The sequence below is a fragment of the Ambystoma mexicanum genome, chromosome 2q (assembly GCF_040938575.1).
Source record: "Ambystoma mexicanum isolate Mex_15411 chromosome 2q, UKY_AmexF1_1, whole genome shotgun sequence".
Lineage (NCBI taxonomy): Eukaryota > Metazoa > Chordata > Amphibia > Caudata > Ambystomatidae > Ambystoma > Ambystoma mexicanum.
The window spans coordinates 1,176,452,321-1,176,473,959 of record NC_090924.1 but is presented as its reverse complement, the minus strand read 5'-3'; the positions used below and the strand labels follow the sequence as shown (position 1 = coordinate 1,176,473,959).

General features: G+C 44.9%; 1 protein-coding gene across 1 annotated transcript in view; it reads left to right on the top strand.

Annotated features, from left to right (window-relative positions):
• The window catches only part of COL1A2 (collagen type I alpha 2 chain), a 54,565-nt gene that overhangs the window by 11,931 nt on the left and 20,995 nt on the right, over positions 1-21,639 (top strand). The window contains exons 6-31 of the mRNA XM_069648575.1: positions 2,617-2,661; positions 3,055-3,108; positions 3,217-3,270; positions 4,812-4,865; positions 5,048-5,101; positions 7,032-7,085; positions 8,115-8,159; positions 8,465-8,518; positions 9,037-9,081; positions 9,637-9,690; positions 10,531-10,629; positions 10,725-10,769; positions 11,637-11,735; positions 12,010-12,063; positions 12,177-12,284; positions 12,847-12,900; positions 13,003-13,101; positions 13,811-13,864; positions 14,292-14,390; positions 15,076-15,129; positions 16,317-16,370; positions 16,462-16,515; positions 16,728-16,781; positions 19,608-19,652; positions 20,561-20,659; positions 21,092-21,199. Of these exons, the coding sequence (XP_069504676.1) occupies positions 2,617-2,661; positions 3,055-3,108; positions 3,217-3,270; positions 4,812-4,865; positions 5,048-5,101; positions 7,032-7,085; positions 8,115-8,159; positions 8,465-8,518; positions 9,037-9,081; positions 9,637-9,690; positions 10,531-10,629; positions 10,725-10,769; positions 11,637-11,735; positions 12,010-12,063; positions 12,177-12,284; positions 12,847-12,900; positions 13,003-13,101; positions 13,811-13,864; positions 14,292-14,390; positions 15,076-15,129; positions 16,317-16,370; positions 16,462-16,515; positions 16,728-16,781; positions 19,608-19,652; positions 20,561-20,659; positions 21,092-21,199 (1,692 nt within the window). The remainder of the gene's footprint in view (positions 1-2,616; positions 2,662-3,054; positions 3,109-3,216; positions 3,271-4,811; positions 4,866-5,047; positions 5,102-7,031; positions 7,086-8,114; positions 8,160-8,464; positions 8,519-9,036; positions 9,082-9,636; positions 9,691-10,530; positions 10,630-10,724; positions 10,770-11,636; positions 11,736-12,009; positions 12,064-12,176; positions 12,285-12,846; positions 12,901-13,002; positions 13,102-13,810; positions 13,865-14,291; positions 14,391-15,075; positions 15,130-16,316; positions 16,371-16,461; positions 16,516-16,727; positions 16,782-19,607; positions 19,653-20,560; positions 20,660-21,091; positions 21,200-21,639) is intronic.

Sequence of the window (21,639 nt, the reverse complement as noted above, 5' to 3'; positions counted from 1 at the left end):
GTTGCCTATTGTCCATCTACACAAATTAGCCTAAAAGTTCGGAAAGGTTACTTGCGGTTTGGAATCATGAAATGTGCACCCACAAGTACCTTTTCGAATTGAACTTGTGTGCTTTGTTTGCCAATCTCCACAGGCAATGGGGTAAACTGTGCTAGACCGAGTGAATATTTATTTAATTTATTTGTGTAATTTAACCCCGTAGCGGACAATTTACAGAAGAGGTACTCTGACCACCCCTTGACTGGAACCTGGAGTGGGCTATTCGCTTCTCAAAAGGAGTTACTATGAGTAGCTCTGACTTATTCCGGACTAACTGGTATTTTAGGCGAAATTCAGAGCTATGCCTAGCACCTCATTTTTTAATCATATCGCCATTTGCTAGTCAAGGGATTGTCACAAGTCCAATATTACCGTTTTTTTGTTGTTCTCATGATTTCCTTGCGCCTCCCCATCCCCCATCCCCCACCCCCCCGCCCTCCACCACCCATTTTTTGTCTTGTGGCGCCTGGAAACACTTGTGTAAAGGTGCCAATCAAATGCCGAATAAATAAAAATAAAATAAACAAGTCAGCTACCAGTAGGAACTTCTTTGCGAGTCGCCCCCCTTTGTCTTCATAATTCAGGTCTTTTGAAAAACCCAAATGCGACTAAACGTTGAATTCCAAAACCCTCCTCAGTATCTCGGCAACCAGATCTTCAAATTAGCAAACAGGTTGTCACCAGCGGGTATTAGCATATGCAAATCCATCCATAAACATTCAGAAATTGACAATGAAAGAAACTGCTCCTTAATGAACCAGCTGGTTCTGATGTAAATGTGTATTTATGCATGTAAACAATACCACGAGGAAGCATTCAGCTGGGCTTTAGATGCAGAAGTCCAGTGCTGGGCCCCAGAGTACATGTGACAGATCACATTGCATGTTTGTTATGGTATTTAAAGGACATGACTTGTGAGAAGCTTCCTTATCCTTTGATATGGCCCAACCTTAGAGCACTCACATAATATATATGTTGGCATTAGGCAATGATATTTAGTAGGACATCTTTTCTGATGTCCATCACACTCAGTAGGCGTCTGGCATACTTTGGAAGCAATCTAATGAAATCACACTTGAACAAGAAGGGATTAGGTTTAGTGGACCCGCTTGTTCAAAAGGTAGCACTGATCTACTAAAAATAATACAATCAGTCTTGTATTTCTCGAGCTACAATGAAGAAGATCGTTGTAGTTCGGGACGGACTGTAAGTCGTCCACAGCAATGCCAGAGTTAGCTTGTGTGCGTGTTCTCACCACTTTCTTGGGTCTCATTCCTAATTGATTGCCAGACTCCGAGTCTAGGGGAGCATTCTCCATTCTACACCCTCCCTTTCATAAACTACCCAGTCCTCATAGCCCGAGACCCATCGCTAAGGAAGGATCGCTCAGGGGTAACGCGTTTGTCTTGGAAGCAACACAACGCAGTGCAACACAGGTTTGAATCCTGATCATGCGCTTAGAAACCACTCGCTGGTATCAAGCTTGTTATAAATGAACAATAAAATAATGTGTCTTCGCCTTTCATAGTAGCTCACTAAATGCACTGGAAGTGCACATCTCTTCCCAGTTTCTCAATAGCGCGATGCTATCATCTACAGTAACTCATTGGTAACATGCAGTGGAGGGTAACTCATTGGTAACAATCAGTGGAGGGCAACTCATGGATAAGGGCAATATTTAAAAGAACATGCTTCTAATCAAGGAGGCAGGGGCGATATGCCAGGGTCCGCATATTTCCTCATTTGCACCCGGGGAACCAGGGGTGTTTTAGCCACAGGGAGTGCTAGAGACAATCCAAGCGTCTGCTTGTGTTTTGTGGATCTGTGAACATGCTGTTATTTACTACTGTGTGTTCACATCACCACTTAATTTCCCTGACCATGGCTATGATGTGTATGACTCTCATTTATTATAAGGCCAATGCATATTTTATTTCCTAGCAAAATAGACCACCCTGGTGACTTTCTCAGCCACTTATTGTCATTTCAAATCTATGCATACTTTAGGACAGGAAGCTACCACTCTCCAGATGTTTAGGACTATGCCTTCCACGATCCCTCGCCTTTGCTGGTTAGGGCCGATGGGAGCTGCAGTCCAAAACATCTGTAGATGCAAAGGTTACACTGACTGCTGCTTTGGGAGCAGCAGCGGTCATTTAACAGTGTTGGAAATGAAATGCAAGTTTTGTGAACAAATCAGGGATGGTGGAAAGATCATCCATTTGTGGGTGCTGCTTTCAGCGCCAGCGCGCTCCCCGAGGGGTAATATCTGCCATGTCAATTGGGCAGGATGATGCATTTCCAATAGGGGTTGCATTGTGCATTTCTAATCATGTGAAACAGATAAACCGTACAATGCACATTCGAAAAGAGATGGGCAGAATTGTACGTTAGCATTATTAGGTATGCATGCAGGGATGTTGGTATGCACATCTGTGGAGTTCGATGCATACAAGCCGCAATTGTGTACAGTGCATCATTCTCATTTTGCCTCAAGCATTGAAGTTTTGAAGCTTGGATTTGCTTGAACTCCTTCTGGGACGCTGACACTCATATCTTCTTTGCTTTCTTTTTTAGGGTATGATGGGACCAAGAGGCCCTCCAGGTCCATCTGGATCCCCTGTGAGTATAACCAAGTGTTGTTATTAGTGTGCGTCACATTACTATGTCATATGAAAGCAAAACAGGAATCTATGGCATGGAACACCATTTTAGAAGAAATATACCTACACTCATTATTGATTGTTTTTGACCAAAACCAATAGTCCATTAAGCATAAGTGGATCGGTGTTTCCCTATCATTAGGCACAGTGCTCAGACTTTGAGTAGATGTGATTTGATAACAAACTTACATTAATATGAATGTTTTTTTGTAAGTGTGATATCACTGCATGAAATGGGCTTCAACCCAAAGGTTTAGCCATATCGAGCTGCATGACCTTCTACTATAGAGGCGCTCCTCGCGAGCAGTAGATGGTCACAGAAAGTTGCCTAAATGTGTTGCCTTTATTTTAGGGTGCTCAAGGATTCCAAGGCCTCCCTGGTGAGCCCGGCGAGCCTGGTCAGACTGTAAGTGGACTTCTTTCCAGTTTATTGGCACTCCCGTCACAACAATGCACGTTCCTAGGTGTGAAGAATCCCAGTTACTTAATTGTACTGCATTTTACATCTTAACAGGGTCCCGTGGGTTCCCGAGGTCCAACTGGACCCCCTGGAAAGTCTGGTGAAGATGTAAGTATTTCTTAAGCATGCAACCTACTAAAATGTTCTCAATTATTTTGTGAGAGTAATTTTGGTGACAGTCTTACTGTGTTATAAATATGACTAAATATTTTATGGCAAGAGGCAATTTTAATGGAGAATGGTCCAATCCAGGCCTTTCTTCATAGTCTGTCGAAGCCATCCATGGGAATGGTGGACAGAAAAACGAGCATGCATATGAATCGAGCACACTTCGCTCACGTGGTGGGACTGACCCATCTGAGATCAAAACAGGCCGAGCATTGGACATGTTTTCCCTGATCTATAAAACTGGTGGAAGACCCTACCACGGATAGCCACTGCGTGGAAGACCCTACCACGGATGGCCACTGCTCAACCTTTGCTTCTGGGCTGGTGGCCTGACTAGCTCCAACATCAGCTGCAAGAACAGTCCACAACTAGAGTCATGGGCCAGTCTTGTTGAAGATCAGAAACAGGGCCAATGCATATGTTTTCGTCTTGTGGGGCTAAATTTGTGTCGCCAAAGTGTCAAAAAGAAACTGCTTTAACGAGGCAGAAGGAGATGGCCCGGCCGGGTATCTCATGTAGCCAGGGCTGGACTGGCCTATAGGGAACTCTGGAGATTTGCCCATAGGCCTCTGCACCCAGGCCCTCTCTTGTGTGTTATTTCCAAATTGTCACATGGGAAAAGGCTTGGCCTTGCTGAAAATGTGTATTATGGGGCCACGTTGAAAATTATTTCCAGGGCCTCTTTTGGTTACCAATACTCTGCATGCAACCATTTCCAAACTGATCATCACACTCTCTGACGACAGCAGCACCCCTCGATTTCTAAGAAGCACAGGTTCTCGGGCAGCCTTTCTCTGCATAGTATTTTTGCTATGTAACATCCCAGCAGGCCAGGCTATTGTTTTCTTTCTATTAATAGACTATTAGAGGAATACATGTTAAGAGCAATTGCCATTGGTTATTGCTCAAACACGGTGATATGATTAAAAAAGAAGTAAAGTACTAACATGAATTAGGTGCGCCACAGTGACGTGGCGCCCTGCATCGCATTCTTTATGTAAGTGACGCATTAGTCCATTTTAGGTAGATTATATGGTTCAAAAAGATGAATATGGACTTTCGACAATGTCTGATGGCAGATTTGGCTCGAATAAAAATGGCTAGGCCCTGTAACTTAACTACATAGAGGGCACATAGCCCATCTAACCCAAGCACGGCAGCTGCACCGAAGGGGCATACATAATTCCTCCTACATAAGGATGAAACTGCCAAGGAGGTGGCCCTCATGACTATATTGGTGGCAAAACCCCCTCCTGCCTATGTTCCCAGTGGGCAACACAGGCGCATGGGCTTGGACCACGCCAACTCACATGCAGACACATGATAGGTGGCTTTAGCACATGTCATATTGTTGTCCTGAATCTCTTATATTTTTTGAGAGGTCCTTCAAACATTGATTGTATACTTTAATGAGCACCAGTTGAAGTCTTCTGTCCTCTTTTCTATCGAATGTACTGATTCATTTGTCTCTGCATCTTTAGGGTAGCCCTGGCAAGTCTGGACGACCTGGAGAGAGAGGCACTGTTGGCACTCAGGTAAGTCTTTGAAACGCAATCCCCACGGCACGCCGCGTTGCACCTGCGGATATGTTGCGCAGTCCTACTGATTCAGGATTTCTTCTGGATTCACCACGAAGCTTCCTTCCTTCTGGAAATTAAAGTCAAGGTTTGATTGCATAAGTCCATTAAAACACTCTGTTTTATCTTTTCCATTCAAGGGTGCCCGTGGTTTCCCTGGAACACCTGGACTGCCCGGCTTCAAAGGACTCAGGGTAAGGAAATCACTCATCGAGAAGCTGAAAAGAAACATCGAATTGATGTACATCTTACGGAAAGCCCACAAATGCAAAATAATATGCACGTGCAGCAATAGAAGTTGACTTATTGTCATGGAAAAGCCTAGAGCGCGGCTTTCCTTAGCGGCCAGCTGTAACTGCATCACTGCTCATTTAGATCTTTAAGCTTTTAATGCACCATCTCTGTACTTGGGGCAACGTGTTGCCATCCATGTAGTCCCCTTTGAATCAAGGCGGCCAACCATCCTTGAGAGGTGACCAGAAGGGTCCAGGGTGCAGAGACAAGATCTCTGGATATGACATATTTTGCGCTGTGATTCGCTATTGGGCCGCATAAAGTGCCGCTTAGAGAGCCAGCCCTATGATATCAGTCTCCCAAACTACTCTGCTTACTTGGCTGGTGAATTCTCAACTACATAAGAAAAGTTATGCAAATGTTTCAACATTTGCACCTTTATTGAAAACAATGCTGGAAATAGTAGATTGTGGCCAAAGTAACCGAATGGCTATATTCACTTCATATTTCCAACTTCCCAACACATCATGTGAGTTTTGCCTGTCCATCATACTCAAGGAAGCTGTCTGGGGGATATACTCAAGGAAGCTGTCTGGGGGATATACTCAAGGAAGCTGTCTGGGGATATACTCAAGAAAGCTGTCTGGGGGATATACTCAAGGAAGCTGTCTGGGGGATATACTCAAGGAAGCTGTCAGGGGGATATACTCAAGAAAGCTGTCTGGGTGATATACTCAAGGAAGCTGTCTGGGTGATTTTGCTGTGTCCAATCTTCCAGCCTCACACATTAGCCCTTTGGTTTGATCACTCTATGAACTAGAAACATCGATGGGTAAAACCATCTACCATGCCTACATGGTGGCCGATAGACCGCACATTGCTGCACGCATGTTAATGTTCATGCATCTGGGCCACGCCTCATGTCTTGTTACTCTTGCAACATTTTCTGCAAACTCGTCTGCTAGGCTTTAGAGCAAATGATCCTATTATCCCACGGCCAAACCAGACACGATGTTGCAATCTCAACTGTGATAGGCCTATGAAATAGAGCCGCTTAGCATGGCGTCACGATCCCCCTTATTGAGAAGGATGGAAGACCTTAGCCTAGAGGTTTGAATGGGTTTGTGTCTTGATGATTTACTGATGTTTATGGCAGTGCAAAAGTAGACATTTTTGCCAGCATTATGGCTGTAGTTCTTCTACTTAAAACCTGTGAAAGAATGTATTCAATTATTGAGGCCTCTGTGAGTTCTAGAGGTGAGAGCGATTGAGGGGAAGCGAGATGGGGGAAAAGAGTGAGGGTGGGAATCTGAGGTGGAAACAGAGAGAGATTGACACGGCAGAAATGTATTATAGATTTTGAAAAGAGAACCTCTGGTGGTCCAAAAGTTAATTAAGCCAAAGAGCTATGCCTTTGTACTTACCTAAGAAAAGTGTCAGGGATATCAGAGAACTATGCATCCATAGAGAAGGCTAAGAATTACGAGGAATACAAGTGATTTAAGAAATCTTCATGTTCTGGAGGTGTGAGTGGTGAGGGTCAAAATCAGCAACTGAGGTGCCAGCAGAGAAAAACTGTCTGTAGTCCAGACACATGTTTTCAGAAGGCATAGCCAAGTGTTGGAGAGGATGGGTGGATAATATGCTGTTGTTTACTCCATAGAAGGAAGCATTCAAGGGGGGTTAAAACCTTGGATTTAAGGAAGGGAGCAAAGCACGAAGCGGTCAAAAGCGGTCCCAGAGCTACAAGACTTTGTGACAATATTGTTGTTCTATGCATGAAGGCTGGGATGCGGAGATGGGATAGATCACAAGCTTTGAATGTACAACGTTTTGAGAAATGCCTATATCAATAAGGACAATTAAATAATTGTAAACCCTCTTTTTCAGGGCCACAACGGATTTGATGGTGTAAAAGGGGCTGCAGGATCTCAAGGAGCAAAGGTAAGAGTCATTCAAAGAACCCCTTTTCAGAGCCGGATACTTTTAGTGTTCTTCTACAAAAACGAAACAGAGAGCAAGCATTTAGAGCACCTATGTTAACTCATTCCGATTTGTTCCTGTAGCTAAATAATCACCAGAACAAATGTTTTACATGTTAGTTCCTGGTGAGGTAGATGTGGAAGCCTCCCAGCCAATGAGAATGCTCGGAGCGGGGGCTTTACCAAACAGTAAAGCCCATGCTCTGAGCCTCCTCAGAGGGGGTGGCCGCCATCTTCCTCGTTGGGCTTCCCAGGTAAGTGCGCTGCCCCGCTTTCTGGAGCCCACGTGTCCTGACCCCCACACCCCTTTTCAACCCAATAAGGCACCTCCCACCCCCACCTCACTTACCTTCTTGCTCCTTGTCCGTTGTCTGTGGCGGGAACAGTAGTATTCCCGGCGCAGCACCGATGTCAGCAAGGCTACAATGGAAAGGGAGAAGGGACTATTAAGTTGCGGTTTCACTCTGGCCTGTAATATGTTTTCAGTAAAGAGCAGTATAACCCTTGGAATCCGCCTAATCCAATCAGTGAGCAGAGCAGGAATTGCTTGTTGAATCTGGCAGCATACACCTGTGTTCCTCACTATTGCTGCCATCTTGTCTCCCAAACCGCCCCCTCGCCCGTGGAGACAGCCATTAATGCCTCTGTGGAGAAATGATGTCATTACGCAGTTTATTACGGAAGTTTAGCAGAAGTCCCACGTTGTGCATGTTGTTTTTATAGAAAGAACAGCCTTCATCCAGAGGCTGTTCTTTTGAACAGGATCTTGTACATTTTGGGACGGGAGTGGTTAAAAATACATTGGTTTTGAGATAATTGACTAAAAATGAATTATGAATTATAGGTAACAAGACTTAAACAATTGAAAATGCCATGCACATTTCATATACTTCTTCATCTATTGCTCTTAACTTGCATTATGTTGTTTTCAAGGATGTATTTCCTTGTGCATTTCCAGCACACTCATCTCTCAATTTCCATTGGTTTGTAGGGTGAAACTGGCGCCAATGGTGAAAATGGATCCCCAGGTCAAGCTGTAAGTAGTTCGCAAGCATGTATTCATTAATTAGCACATGGCACTTGACTAATCTGTAGCGAGCGCCTTGATGCCTGCGGTCTCAGTGCGCGTTATAAATGCATGAATAAAAAAATTGTTCTTCACTATAGCTGGAAATGTTTAAATGGCAGTTTGATATATTTGTAAACAGAACACAATTGTAAAATACCGTTTTATGCCAAAGGGGCTGTAAAAGGACATTATGGTGCAAGAAATGGCAAGTAGTGTGTCACAGTGTTTTGTTGTATATGTTAATTAGCAGTCACCTTTTGTGTTTATCGCAGGGTGCACGCGGCCTTCCTGGTGAGAGGGGACGAGTTGGCGGCGCAGGACCAGTTGTAAGTACTCTTTTCTACAGCTTCTTCCAAAAACCTGCAACAGCATATCCATGTCTTTCCCTGGGGAAGCACTGGCATGTTACTGCAGGCATTCACTCTGGGTATTTTCTCGTGGCCCTTAGGGTGCTCGTGTGCAAGCATTCACTTTGGGTCTTTTCTCTTGTGTCCCTTAGGGTGCTCGTGTGCAAGCATTCACTTTGGGTCTTTTCTCTTGTGTCCCTTAGGGTGCTCGTGTGCAAGCATTCACTCTGGGTCTTTTCTTGTTTCCCTTAGGGTGCTCTTGTGCAAGCATTCATTCTGGGCCTTTTCTTGTTTCCCTTAGGGTGCTCGTGTGCAAGCATTCACTCTGGGCCTTTTCTTGTGTCCCTTAGGGTGCTCGTGTGCAAGCATTCACTCTGGGCCTTTTCTTGTTTCCCTTAGGGTGCTCGTGTGCAAGAATTCACTCTGGGACTTTTCTTCTTTCCCTTAGGGTGCTCGTGTGCACGCATTCACTCTGGGTCTTTTCTTGTTTCCCTTAGGGTGCTCGTGGAAGTGATGGCAGCGCTGGTCCCAGTGGCCCCGCCGTAAGTACCTACATGTAATTCTAACATTGCAGTTGCTCACAAATGGTGTCACGGGTAACCAAAAGGAACACTGAAACGGCAATAATGACGATTTCACATTTTATTATCGACTTACCTTAAATCATTGCAAACTAAATGTCCACCTACCCGCTTACAGAAGTGCTTGAAATTCGAACTGTTTGTGTTCCCTAGAGACCTCTCAATGCCCCCTGGAAATATTGTCAACCATGGTGTTTCCTGACCATGTAGGGTTGAGAGGCTACCGCTGAGGGCCTTCTACAGCAGGGAGATGGAAGAGGGACTTGTTATACCCCCAGAAGACACACTGGTGCTCTGCTTTAGTTCTTGAAATAAAGGGCTATTGAATCTACCAAAATTACAGTTGTGTCGGTCCCTATCTCTTGTGCTTATTCTATTAAACAGCTATTAAAAGTATTTATAATCACTGCTGGGGTGATAATGGGTGGTAAATCACTAGTGTCATGCTTTTTCCATGCCCTCCTACCCCCATTCTTTTTGCTCACATTTGACCCACGTCTTTCTTCTCGTGTATAGGGCCCGATCGGTTCTGCTGGAGCCCCCGGTCTTCCAGGTGCCCCTGGCGCAAAGGTAAGGATAGTCCTACGAGATGGACCATGCCTCTTGCTGGCGTCATCCCTGCATGCAGTGACCATGAAGCAAACCATGAGAGTGATCGTCCATATGTTCACAAGTACACACGCACGCATTCACACCCACACGCACGGGTGTCCGTGTGTGTGCATATGAGTGCGCACATGCGGGTGCACGTGTGTGTTTATATATTTATATATTACATCTATTTCTTCACCATTCAGCAGTACAATGTTTCCTTTCATTGTATTAACATAGGTAGCTATGCTGTAACCCGGGAATGCTTGTGGTGGCACCATGAACTATTCCATATTTCCCTTTGTACTGATGTCTGCATTTTTCCTTTGGCTCCCATGATAATGGTACTATAATGCCTTTGGGCGGGAAACTGAAAACAGCACCGCTTTCCAAATCATAGACTAAACTCTTATGCAATGCCTACTTTTCCCTCCCACACATGGCTCACTGCTGCATACACCCCAAGGCCATATTAAACAGACGATTTTCACCCAATAAGGGCCTTTATTGCATAGGTGACCATGCATGCATATATTAGAAGGTCCAAGCATTAGAACTGATGGAGCAGTTTGCAGAGAATGTCTCAGTGTTTTTCCCTTGATGCTCCCCACCTCACATTGCTCTATGGGTACTATGTCACAGTGCGCCACCTGCTTATGCATAGACACTTTGTGTCACTTTGCCTCCAAATGGGATACAGGTAGCGGGTAGCAAGCATCATATTATCCGTCTAAGTATGGGTGCTGCTGTAGTCTATAAATGAACCTTTGATGTACGGAGGGCCACAAATCAATCTATAATGTATATTTTCTGTACCAGGGTGAAATTGGCTCTGCTGGAAACAATGGTCCTTCCGGTCCCGCTGGTTCAAGAGGCGATCCCGGACTTCCTGGCTCGGTTGGCCCCGTTGGACCTGCTGTAAGTACAATTGAAATACATTTGCAAGTCTCTGCACTTTATTAAAAAGTCAAAGAATGAGTAATGGTAAAACCTGTGTTTCCTGTCTCTTATAGGGTAATCCTGGATCTAATGGTGTTTCTGGTGCTAAAGGTGCTGCTGTGAGTATTAGAATTTCTTGTGGCGTGCTTGTCAACGTTTCCGCCCCGATGATGAGTGTGATACTGAGCATGAAGCACTTTACATACTTAGAGCAAATATTTTCCAGCATAATCAGCATTGAAAAATGTCCTCTGGCTCAACATTAGCCTGCCACTGCAATACGCAGGAAGCCCGATGGACAGCCATTGGCCACTGCTAACTTGATGACAGGTTGCCATTGAAACCTGTGGTCACCATCTATGCTGGAAACTGCCCCAGTGAGGCAGAGGGGTGTTTTCTTCTCACTGGTGTGACTCTGTGGGGTGCGATTAGACACTCCTCCCTTTTAGCTGGGTCTGGAGGTAAAAGTGGGCTTCAGGCCTACGTGGCCATGTTGACTGCAAAGTACTGGTGGGCGAGTGCTGTCTACCTACACATTAGACGTGGGTATGTACAGCTGTGGTAACCAAGCAGAAGTCCACCTGGGCCGTGCAATGATGCTGTCAAACATGTGACTAGCAGAGTCCTATTTTAGCATGATAAGTAAGTCGGAACAGCATGGAGGCAGCAGTAGACTAAATTTGCATGGGGCTCACACCCACGTAAATGAAGTCTACTGGTGGAGCTGTTCCTAAGCCCATGTGCACGGCTGGTACTAGCTCCCGCCTCCTCCATCGACCATTGTGTAATGGGTGGGGCCACCAGTTGGGTATTGAGAGTCCTGTTTTATGGGGAATGATAAGCAAGCGTGTGATATGGACCTCAACCTACTGTAAGGATCTACCTTTACGGCCTAGACATTTAGCTGTTCAGTGTTAGCTGCCGCAAAATGCTGCACATGCTTTGGATACCGCTGTACCTGACACACGCGTGTTTCTCTGCTGCAGGGTCTTCCTGGTGTTGGTGGTGCTCCCGGCTTGCCTGGTCCACGTGGTATTCCTGGCCCCCAGGGGGCATCTGGTGCAGCTGGTGCCAGGGGTCTTGCTGTAAGTAAAAGCTGGTCTCATATCTCCTGCTGATTGCATACACTAGATCTACAAGATTCCCTTCTGATTACCCGGGACCGTATTTCTTACTGTATTTATTGTGTGAGCAAATGTTTACCAACATGTAAATCCTTTGTCATCAAGGGGTGGTATGGTGGGCATAATCCTAATGTATGCATCAGTCTGCAGCTGATACGCTGCTCGGGAACATTGATTTCAGAGTGCATAACTCTTGCTCCTGTGTAGTCATCTATTTTTTTCTCTTTGGCCCTAGGGTGATCCAGGTTCACCTGGTGGAAAGGGAGACTCTGGATCCAAGGGCGAACCCGTAAGTAACACATGGACTGGTTCTTGTAAATACCAGTCTCCTTTGGGGTTTGGTGAACCTTTCTAGGTTAACTTGTTTGTTGCATTAGATGGTGATTCTCTTTGTTTTAACAGGGTTCTGCTGGACAACAAGGCAATGCCGGTCCCTCTGGTGAAGAAGGCAAGAGAGGTCCTAATGGGGAACCTGGATCTTCCGGCCCAGCTGGCCCTGCAGGCATAAGGGTATGTTCTGAACCCCCGCCCCTCTCCTGGCTACCACCTTGGGATTATAGGTTTTGATCACTGATTCAATCATTTTTACTCTCTGCAAAAGAAATATATAAATATACTGAACTGTGTAATGTACAGATGAAATACAGGATCTTTCGAGCTAATGGGTTTACTGGGCCTTATGTGATGTATGTTAACTCACAGCCCTGATCCATAAGCACCATGGGTCAAAAAAGCAGAGGCTAGCTGACCCTTTCAGGTTTGAAATCTTTTCACCTTCACCATCAATCTATTGGATTTTGGAATACATTATACTGGATATCCTTCAGCATGTCACATGTTGTTTACATGTCATTCATGGAAGCATGGAACCTGGCATCCCAAGGAATAGAAAAGCCTAAACTGAACGGCCTAGTCTAAGTGTTCCACTACTTCTCCATCAACATGTAGGAAATGAAATATCAAATCTTCCTTCATGCAGCTGTGAGGTTAATATTTGGGGCTCTTGGCTTATATTTTTGTAATAGGTGTATTCCTAAATCTAAATTATTTGCTTTATATGTATATATTTTAGGGTGTCCCTGGAACACGTGGTCTCCCTGGACCTGACGGCAGAGCTGGTGGAATGGTGAGTCCGACGATTGAGACACTGTTGAAGTCTTGAGATTAATGGTCACCATTGTTGTGCGCCTTATTGCCATGCCTTTCATTTGATGTGATGTGTTTGCAGGGTCCACCTGGCAGCCGAGGTTCATCTGGTCCTGCTGGAGTCCGAGGTCCTTCTGGTGATGCTGGTCGCCCTGGAGAGCCTGGTCTCTTAGGACAAAGGGTACGGTGGCATGTTAACTACAACCACAGATTCTCAAGAAGCTGTCCAATGGCACAGGCTGTATATCTGGAAAGGTTTAGGGCCTACGCTTAAAGTTGAAAGTCCTCAGGTGTGCTAACGCGAGGAATTCTCTGTGATCACACATGAGTGCACCGCGTTAGCTTACAGTATTAATCAGTGTCTACTATGTCCCTTACTCTCTACCTCCACCGCAGTCTGGGACTTGCCTTGATGTCTGGGGCCAATCACATCATCATTTTTAACGTGCATGCACGTGCGGTTACACAAATCAACACCGTAGATTCTAGTGCAGAAGTTAGTTGAACTATTTCACATCCAGCTTCGACTCTATGGCCCATCCAATTCCATTTAGCTGTAATCATGAAATGCATAGTTCAATACAAATATAAAAAGCAGGCTGGTACATACAAACTGGATTTCTCTTTTAAAAAACATGATATAGTTTGTGGCCAGAGGGAAGTGGGCCAGCTACATTTTCTGAGGGCGGAGTAGCCATCCTGTATTTAAACTCTGGAGGTTCGCAAGTAGACATGTCCCTGTGCACAAAGTGAAAGATATATGCATATTTACTTTTAGTTAACTATTCTTTTTGAGTGTAAAATAGTGCTTGACAAATGGTTGGTTACTTCATGTAATCACTGGTTCCAGACATTCTTAACATGCTTCTTTTTTTCCCTTTGCTTTCTAGGGTCTTCCTGGATTCCCTGGTAACACCGGCCCTGTAGGCAAAGAAGGCCCAGCTGTAAGTACTTTATAGATCCAGTGGTGAACATGTATATAGTGTACAGAAAATAAGAGCACTAATGCATGACTTTTATTCTGACACATGAAGTATGGTTGTTGGCACACTTTCCTGTGCAGTGGGGACAATGGTTATGATTGTGTAGCCAATTAGGCACACCGTTTTCCCAACCTGTCATGGCATCCTAGGTGGCCGCATAGCATTGCCTTGCTGTAGAATCAGTCATGGTGTTGGTGTTTTCCTACTGTGTGGACACTAATGATGGTACCCATTGAAGATGTCAAACAATATGATTTGCTATTAGGTAAAATAGAGTAATCAATGAATATGTAGATCCTTTCCCGCTTGGATGCTCCCCCAACATGCTAAATGGAGGCTGGAAGGATGTGTGGTCATGCTATGATGACGCATGTTTTTTCTTCTGCAGGGCCCAGCAGGCATTGAAGGTCGCACTGGTGCTGCGGGTCCAACTGGCGCAAGAGGAGAGCCTGGAAGCATAGGATTCCCTGGTCCAAAAGGCCCCGGCGTAAGTAGTGCATCCATGGATAGCTTGAGGGGTCACTCTTATGCCCATCACTTCATCCCCGCCTTCTTTGCCACCGCCCCCTTCCTTCCCTCTCAGGCCCTCATTTCACCGAGGGTTTCAAGCCATCATTAGACTTGCAATGGCACCCGCCATGTTTTCCAATGTCCCTCAGAAAGAGCAGGGGCCATGGAAGCAGTCCCAGACATGCACCGTATGATGGCTACAGTGCTGTATGGAAAATTAACCCATTAGTGCCCTGAAGCAGAGTTGTGTGAAGTACACTACTGCAGAGCTTTAGGTTGATTTGTTGCAAGCTTCAATTCATTTGACTCAAACCATTACACTTGAGAAACGTTGCTTACTGAAACTTGCCCCCCCCTCTTTATTTTGTCTATGAATGGAGAGTGGATGGAGTTTGAATGACCATTGCTGATTTTCCAGGACTGATTACTAGGTCTCAATCAGTTCTGAGCCAATCATTTCACTAATTATTTCCCCAGTCGTTGGCTATGCCCTTATAAAATTGAACCCCTACTCTGGATATAAGTGTTGATCAAAATGTCTCCCCCTTTCCCTTTGCAAGACCTACACAGTGTCCATTCTTCACTCAAAATTGTGTTCATTTGCCTTAACAACCTGACTTGAATTTTTTTGTAAAATGTATTTCTGCCTTCTTAATTCATAGGGTGAACCCGGCAAAAATGGAGACAAGGGTAGCGCTGGACCTTCTGGTGCAAGGGTATGTATGCATGTATAAGATTGTTTTTCATCAGTGTGAACATTAAACAATAACCTTGCCTTTATCCCTGCTTACGTATTAACCCTTAGCGAAATCACTATGCAGGAGCGTCTGCAAAGATCCGACTGAGGCCTCCGGTTTTTAATTTAGCGCTTAGCGAGCACCCCCCCTGTTGGTGGGACTCTGCATGCTAAGGGGTCCTAGGTCATGCAAATGAGCAAACGTCTTACTAGAATCGTTCAATTAAGTGGTTTAATTAATGTTTCCCAGCTGCCCCTGCTCTGGTTCCGATTTGACCACGTTCAGTATCACGTCATGTTGTCTCTGTGTGCCTTTAGTGAAGGACTAAAGCAGACATTATTTGGAAAGGTGTAGACCTGTGTGTAGCAGTATGGCTCCCCATCAGCTACCGGATGTTAACAGAACTATGGCATCCAGCAGAGCAGAACTTCTAGGGTCCAACCAGCCATTGCTGGTGCCAGCATACTGCCAAGTCGACACAAATCCCCTTAAGGAGTGATTGGGATATGTCAACAACCAGAGTCCACAAGCAAAGATGTCTATTTCCTTAGTCTGCCAAAAGCACTAGCACCTGTGACAATCTAATGTAAGTGACTTTGATTGGAGAATGGTATGCCACTAGCAGGGAAAACATGTTGGTCTAACCATGGCCAGAATGGCACTTGAGGGCCCAGTTGTAATCATGGGGCATTAGGAGTGTCTGGCGTGGCTCCAAAGAGAGGTCAGACGTCACACCGTTGGCGTGGCTCCAAAGAGTGGTCAGAGGTCACACCATTTTTGTGTTTCAAATCAAACACGTACACCTATATAATGAGCAAGTCAAACTGACCTGTATGCTAACCCCACGTGCCCCTCATACTGCCCCCCACTCTTTATTGAAAGTGATGAATGCCCAGTCTGTATGCGCTAGGGTATATAATGAAGGAGAATTGAGTGTTCCTTCTATTAATTAAGCTCCTGGAACGTCAGAAGATGGTAGGCCTAGGTTTTAAGGTACTGTTCAGAAAGAATATGTGGGTGGCACTGTTGTGACCATTGGAAGAGAGATTGAACTTACAGGACACCATCCTTGGGATAGTACATTGTATTAAACACTTGAATGCATTGGCTGAGACAATGGCCAATAGGAATTGACTGTGTGCTCATTCATTGTTGGATCTTTTTAGGGAGCTCCTGGTCCTGATGGAAACAACGGTGCCCAAGGGCCACCCGGCGTTGTGGTAAGTGGCTGCTTCCTGCGCGCGTCCAGCTGCTGTCTCACTTCTGTAGTGTGTTCAGCACATCATTTCACCAGTGCATTTTCACTTTCAGGGAAATACTGGTGAGAAAGGTGAACAAGGCCCAGCTGGTGCTCCTGGCTTCCAGGTATGGAATCACATTCTACAGCTATATACACATCTATTAAACAATAACAGGAAACCTTGACCAATGGGTATGCTCGGGCACAGGTTAGGGAAGACATTCTTTCTTTTCGGGTGGGCATGATTTCTCTTACATGTTTTATGAGTATTTGGCATGTTGTCCAATGTGATTAAAAACAGGTGTATTGCAATCTATTTCTGTTCTTTCCTTTCTAGGGTCTGCCTGGTCCCGGAGGCGCTGCTGGAGAAGCTGGCAAAGTTGGAGACCGAGTGAGTAATCTGCCAAGCACCCCAGATGTGGGAGTGCACATCAGATGTGGGAGTGCACATCAGATGTGGGAGTGCACATCAGATGTGGGAGTGCACATCAGATATGTGTCCCATTTAACAACATAGTCAAGACATTGCAGCCAAAATGGCAGATGGGTGTCCTGGCAGTCACATGGAATGTCTTTTTGGAGAATGTTGACATTTTTGGAAAGGTTACCTTATTCCAAATGCAATGTTCCACTACAAATGTATATTATTGTTATTAGAAGTAGTAGTAGTAGTAGCAGATGTAGCAGTACACTAGTAGTAGTAATAACATTAGTAGTCGTAGTATAATGTAGCAGCAGTGGCAGTACACTAGTAGTAATAACATTGATAGTCGTAGTAGTCGTAGCAGAAGTAGCAGTTCACTAGTAGTAGTAATAACATAAGTAGTCGTAGAAGTAGTAGCAGAAGTAGCAGTACACTAGTGATAACATTAGTAGTCGTAGAAGTAGCAGAAGTAGCAGTACACTAGTAGTAGTAATAACATTAGTAGTCGCAGTAGTAGAAGTAGCAGTACACTAGTAGTAGTAATAACATTAGTAGTCGTAGAAGTAGTAGCAGAAGTAGCAGTACACTAGTAGTAATAACAGTAGTTGTAGTAGTAGTAGCAGAAGTAGCAGTACACTAGTAGTAATAATATTAGGAGTAGCAGAAGTAGCAGTACACTAGCAGTATTAATATTCGTAGTCATAGTAGTAGCAGAAGTAGCAGTACACTAGTAGTAATAACAGTAGTTGTAGTAGTAGTAGCAGAAGTAGCAGTACACTAGTAGTAATAATATTAGTAGTAGCAGAAGTAGCAGTACACTAGCAGTATTAATATTCATAGTCATAGTAGTAGCAGAAGTAGCAGTACACTAGTAGTAGTAATAACATTAGTAGTCGTAGTAGTAGCAGAAGTAGCAGTACAAGAGTAGTAGTAATAACATTAGTAGTCGTAGTAGTAGCAGAAGTAGCAGTACACTAGTAGTAGTAATAGCATTAGTAGTCGTAGTAGTAGCAGTACACGAGTAGTAGTAATAACATTAGTAGTCGTAGTAGTAGCAGAAGTAGCAGTACACTAGTAGTAGTAATAACATTAGTAGTCCTAGTAGTAGCAGAAGTAGCAGTACACTAGTAGTAGTAATAACATTAGTAGTAGTAGTAGTAGCAGCGTAGTAGTATGCAGCAATACTAGCAGTAGTAGCACAAAGTAGTAGCAGCAGAGCTGTAGTATTAGTAGTAGCTCTAGTAACCGCAGGCAGCAGAGTAATAGTAGTAGTAGAAGTACCAGCAACAGGTTGTTACATTTGCAAATAAGGCTCTTGAAAATGATTTCATAATATGTCCTGACCCCGGTGCTTTTACCCTAAGAACATGCACTGTGGGGAAAAAGGCACAAGTGTTTACTCAAATATAGTGGTGTGCACTGTACCCATAGGCATGGGAGAAATCACAGTCATTCACGTTGATCTCTGCTGCCACTGTGAATGCACCACCACACTTCTGCCCCTCACACACATCACTCCTCTGCACTGGGGCAGGTGCCACACCAAGTGGCACAAGAGGGACCCCTCCCATGTCTCTATATTTACTGGCATCCCTATTGCCCTGGCCCTGGTGGATGCAAGGCAGCATAGCTATTACATTTCTTCACTGACAAAAGAGTGTATGTATAGATGTTTGGTCCAACCACTCAATACCATGCTGTGCCCTGGTACAGAGGCCTGCTCTCCATCCACTCAGGCAGCGTTCTCATGGAGGCAAAGCACACGCCTTGCGCCCTCAGCGCAGGAATGCTCGCTCACATCTTGTTAGTAAATAAAGCAAGCCTGCGGATGAGGAGCCGGCCACTAGCGCGCATGCTTGTAAACCCACCCTTGTTTCGAAAAAGCAAACATTATGCACAAGGATTTCAGTCTCTGTGCAAGTCAGACAAAGTATGGGCTCTTGAATGCATAAACAGAAGCCACCGAGTAAGGGACTGTGCACCACAGCACAGCACTGGAGCCTATCGGTCCTCTCAGCTTAGAGCATTCTCGGTCAGATGTGCCACGGGCGGTACCTTTGCATAGTCCCGTCTCTGGCCACCTTACAGTATGGAGAGTAATGCAGAGCGCAGAAAGTGAGAAGGCGCTGCGCTGCCGAGCAAAGCAGCTGCCGCGGCAACATTACACAATCCCGACAGTGAACGTAACAGCTCAGGGCTAACGACTGGGCTGTTATGTCCATCTTTCAAAGCATATGTTTGAAAACTGTATGTGAAGCGGTTTCCAAGATGCGCTTTTTAGATTGGGAAATGAATACTAGTCTCTTACATTTACATGCATTGAAGAAGATGCAGAGCAGCTGCTTCCCCGTAATGACCTCAGAAAACAAACCAAGCAGACAGATCACGAGGGCTTCCTCCTGACACTGCTTTACAATTCAGCAAAGCAGGGAGACTGCTTTTCAACGAAATCTACAGAACACATGTCCCTTTGGTATGAAGTGCTCTAGAAATGGACTTGAGGTTTCATTTCCCAACTCGGTGTTTAGATACTGGACAGGGTGGAAGAAGGAATTAACATCACATAGACAGCCTTGCACTAAAACAGGGGGATAGCACAGGGGCAACAGAGCCACTGAGGTTCGAATCCAGGATCCACGATTAGAACCCGAACTCAAGTGCGGTATTAGGCACGTTATTTAAAAAACAATTAAATAAATAAATATTTGTGCTCGCCTTTATCTGCCTTAGTTCCTGTAATACTCTGCTTAAGCAAAATGCAATCATGTAATGAAATCTTTTCCCTTCCTCTAGGGCATGCCCGGTGACTTTGGCCCTCCTGGTCCTGCTGGAGTTCGAGTAAGTATGCGTTTAGGATAAGGTTTTTGCTCCTCGGTCAGGTGCCTCTGGGTGGCTTCCATGGGCGCAGTATTCCTTTGCTTCCAGCAAGCAATGCTATCCGCTGGTATCTTTAAGAGTCTGTTGTGCTGGTGAGTCGGCCAATAGTTGCAGCCTATGTGCCTCTCCCTGGCAGAAAGTCTTGCAGGTATCAGCGTTAGTCCTTTTCCTTATCCGTGTCTTGACGAGGTTGTTCTTTGACTTGTACCAAGACTGAGCAAGGGGGCACCGCAGCTGAAATAAACAAAATTCAGATATGCTCCCCACAAAGTTACATTGACTGGTGTTAGGAATGCAAGTGTTCTCTCTATAAGCAAAACAGTCTTTATACTATTAAGCAGAATGTTGGGTGTTTCTCCTCTAAAGGTGTGGAGATATCTTGAAGAACTCCCACTGAAGAAATCACGGGATAATGTGCTACACCGTTTATATTATAGGAGAACTGTCTGCTCCTGACATTTCAAATAAATATCCCCATATGACTAGTCATAGGCAAGGATGAGAACATGGCTCTGCTCAGCAATGCAGTAGCACAACTGCACTATATTATAACCCATTCTGCTGACTACCTGCTCATCTGTCCAGAAAGGTTTAGGGAATGGCTCGTGTAATATTCTCGGGTAAATCCATGTCAAGGGGCCTGGTTGCACTGCACTGTGTATCATCTACTAGGACTTGCGTATTTTAGCTTCTGATTTTGAGTTACGGAAACTCTCATATGGCCATGATTTTAATTTACCTAGGCAAAATTAGTTGAAGCCTATATTAATTAACGTTTGGTGATATTAAAATAGCACAAATAATAATGATGCATTTAAATAATATTTCAATTTGTCCTCATGCTATTCTCACCTACTTGTCTTCTGCAGGGTGAGCGCGGTGCTCCCGGTGAAAGCGGCTCTGCTGGACCTCTTGGTCCCGTTGGATCCCGTGGTCCTTCCGGCCCCCCTGGCCCAGATGGTACAAAGGTAGGTTCAGCTGCTTCTCTGATTGGGACAGTACTTTAACAATTAAAGAAATGGTTCACAGTAAACACGTGTGCTGCTCCACGTCCACACCGGGCATTGCTCTATTGAACATGCCACCATATGAATACAGGGCCCACAAAGCCTTTCCATCCACAAGCATATATCAACATTGATCAACCATGAGATGTGTCCTCCACCCTCCCATCATATCTTCACCACACCCGCTATGGCCATTAGAATCAAACCACCACATCTGCACGGAAGTGGTCGGTGCTGCTTGGAGTTTGGCCGAGCTGGGTCGTTCATTGCAATTAAGCAAAATGTTGTATCTACACTGCTCCAAGAGGCTGCCACACACATTTAATGCTGCAAGTTGTTCAACAGGTGCAGCAAAAGTGATTAAATGACAATGGTGTCTTGTGTGATTTCTAGGGTGAACCTGGTGTTGCCGGATTAGCTGGTGCAGTTGGCCCATCTGGATCTGGAGGATCCCCTGGAGAAAGAGGTGGCGCAGGAACTCCTGGTCCCAAAGGAGAGAAGGTAAATTGGAAAGTCACAGTGTCTGCCCCTGCAGAACAGAACCTCTATTAACATAGGTGGGTGAGGGAGGGCGCGCAGATATGCCAGATACCAGATTTACGGATCTCAAGCAGCTGGGGGGCTCTCATAGCTGACCATGTCAACAAGCCACACCCCCTCTGCTCACATGGACTTTCAAAATATCAGAACTGCACCCCAACATAGTGTAAGAGGTGGCATATCAGAGTCCCTCCATGGGAATATCAGGCAATGTTGGCATTGCCATCCATCGATAGGGGCTGATTTCTATGCCCAGGCTTTTAGACACTGATTCTGCCAGACTTGGGCCAAACCAATTATTATTTTTCATATATTTGATATGAAATTTACTTACCACACATCAGAAAATATAGAGAAAGAAAATGTATAACAGGGAAAAAGTGGGCTTAGTGATTCCATTG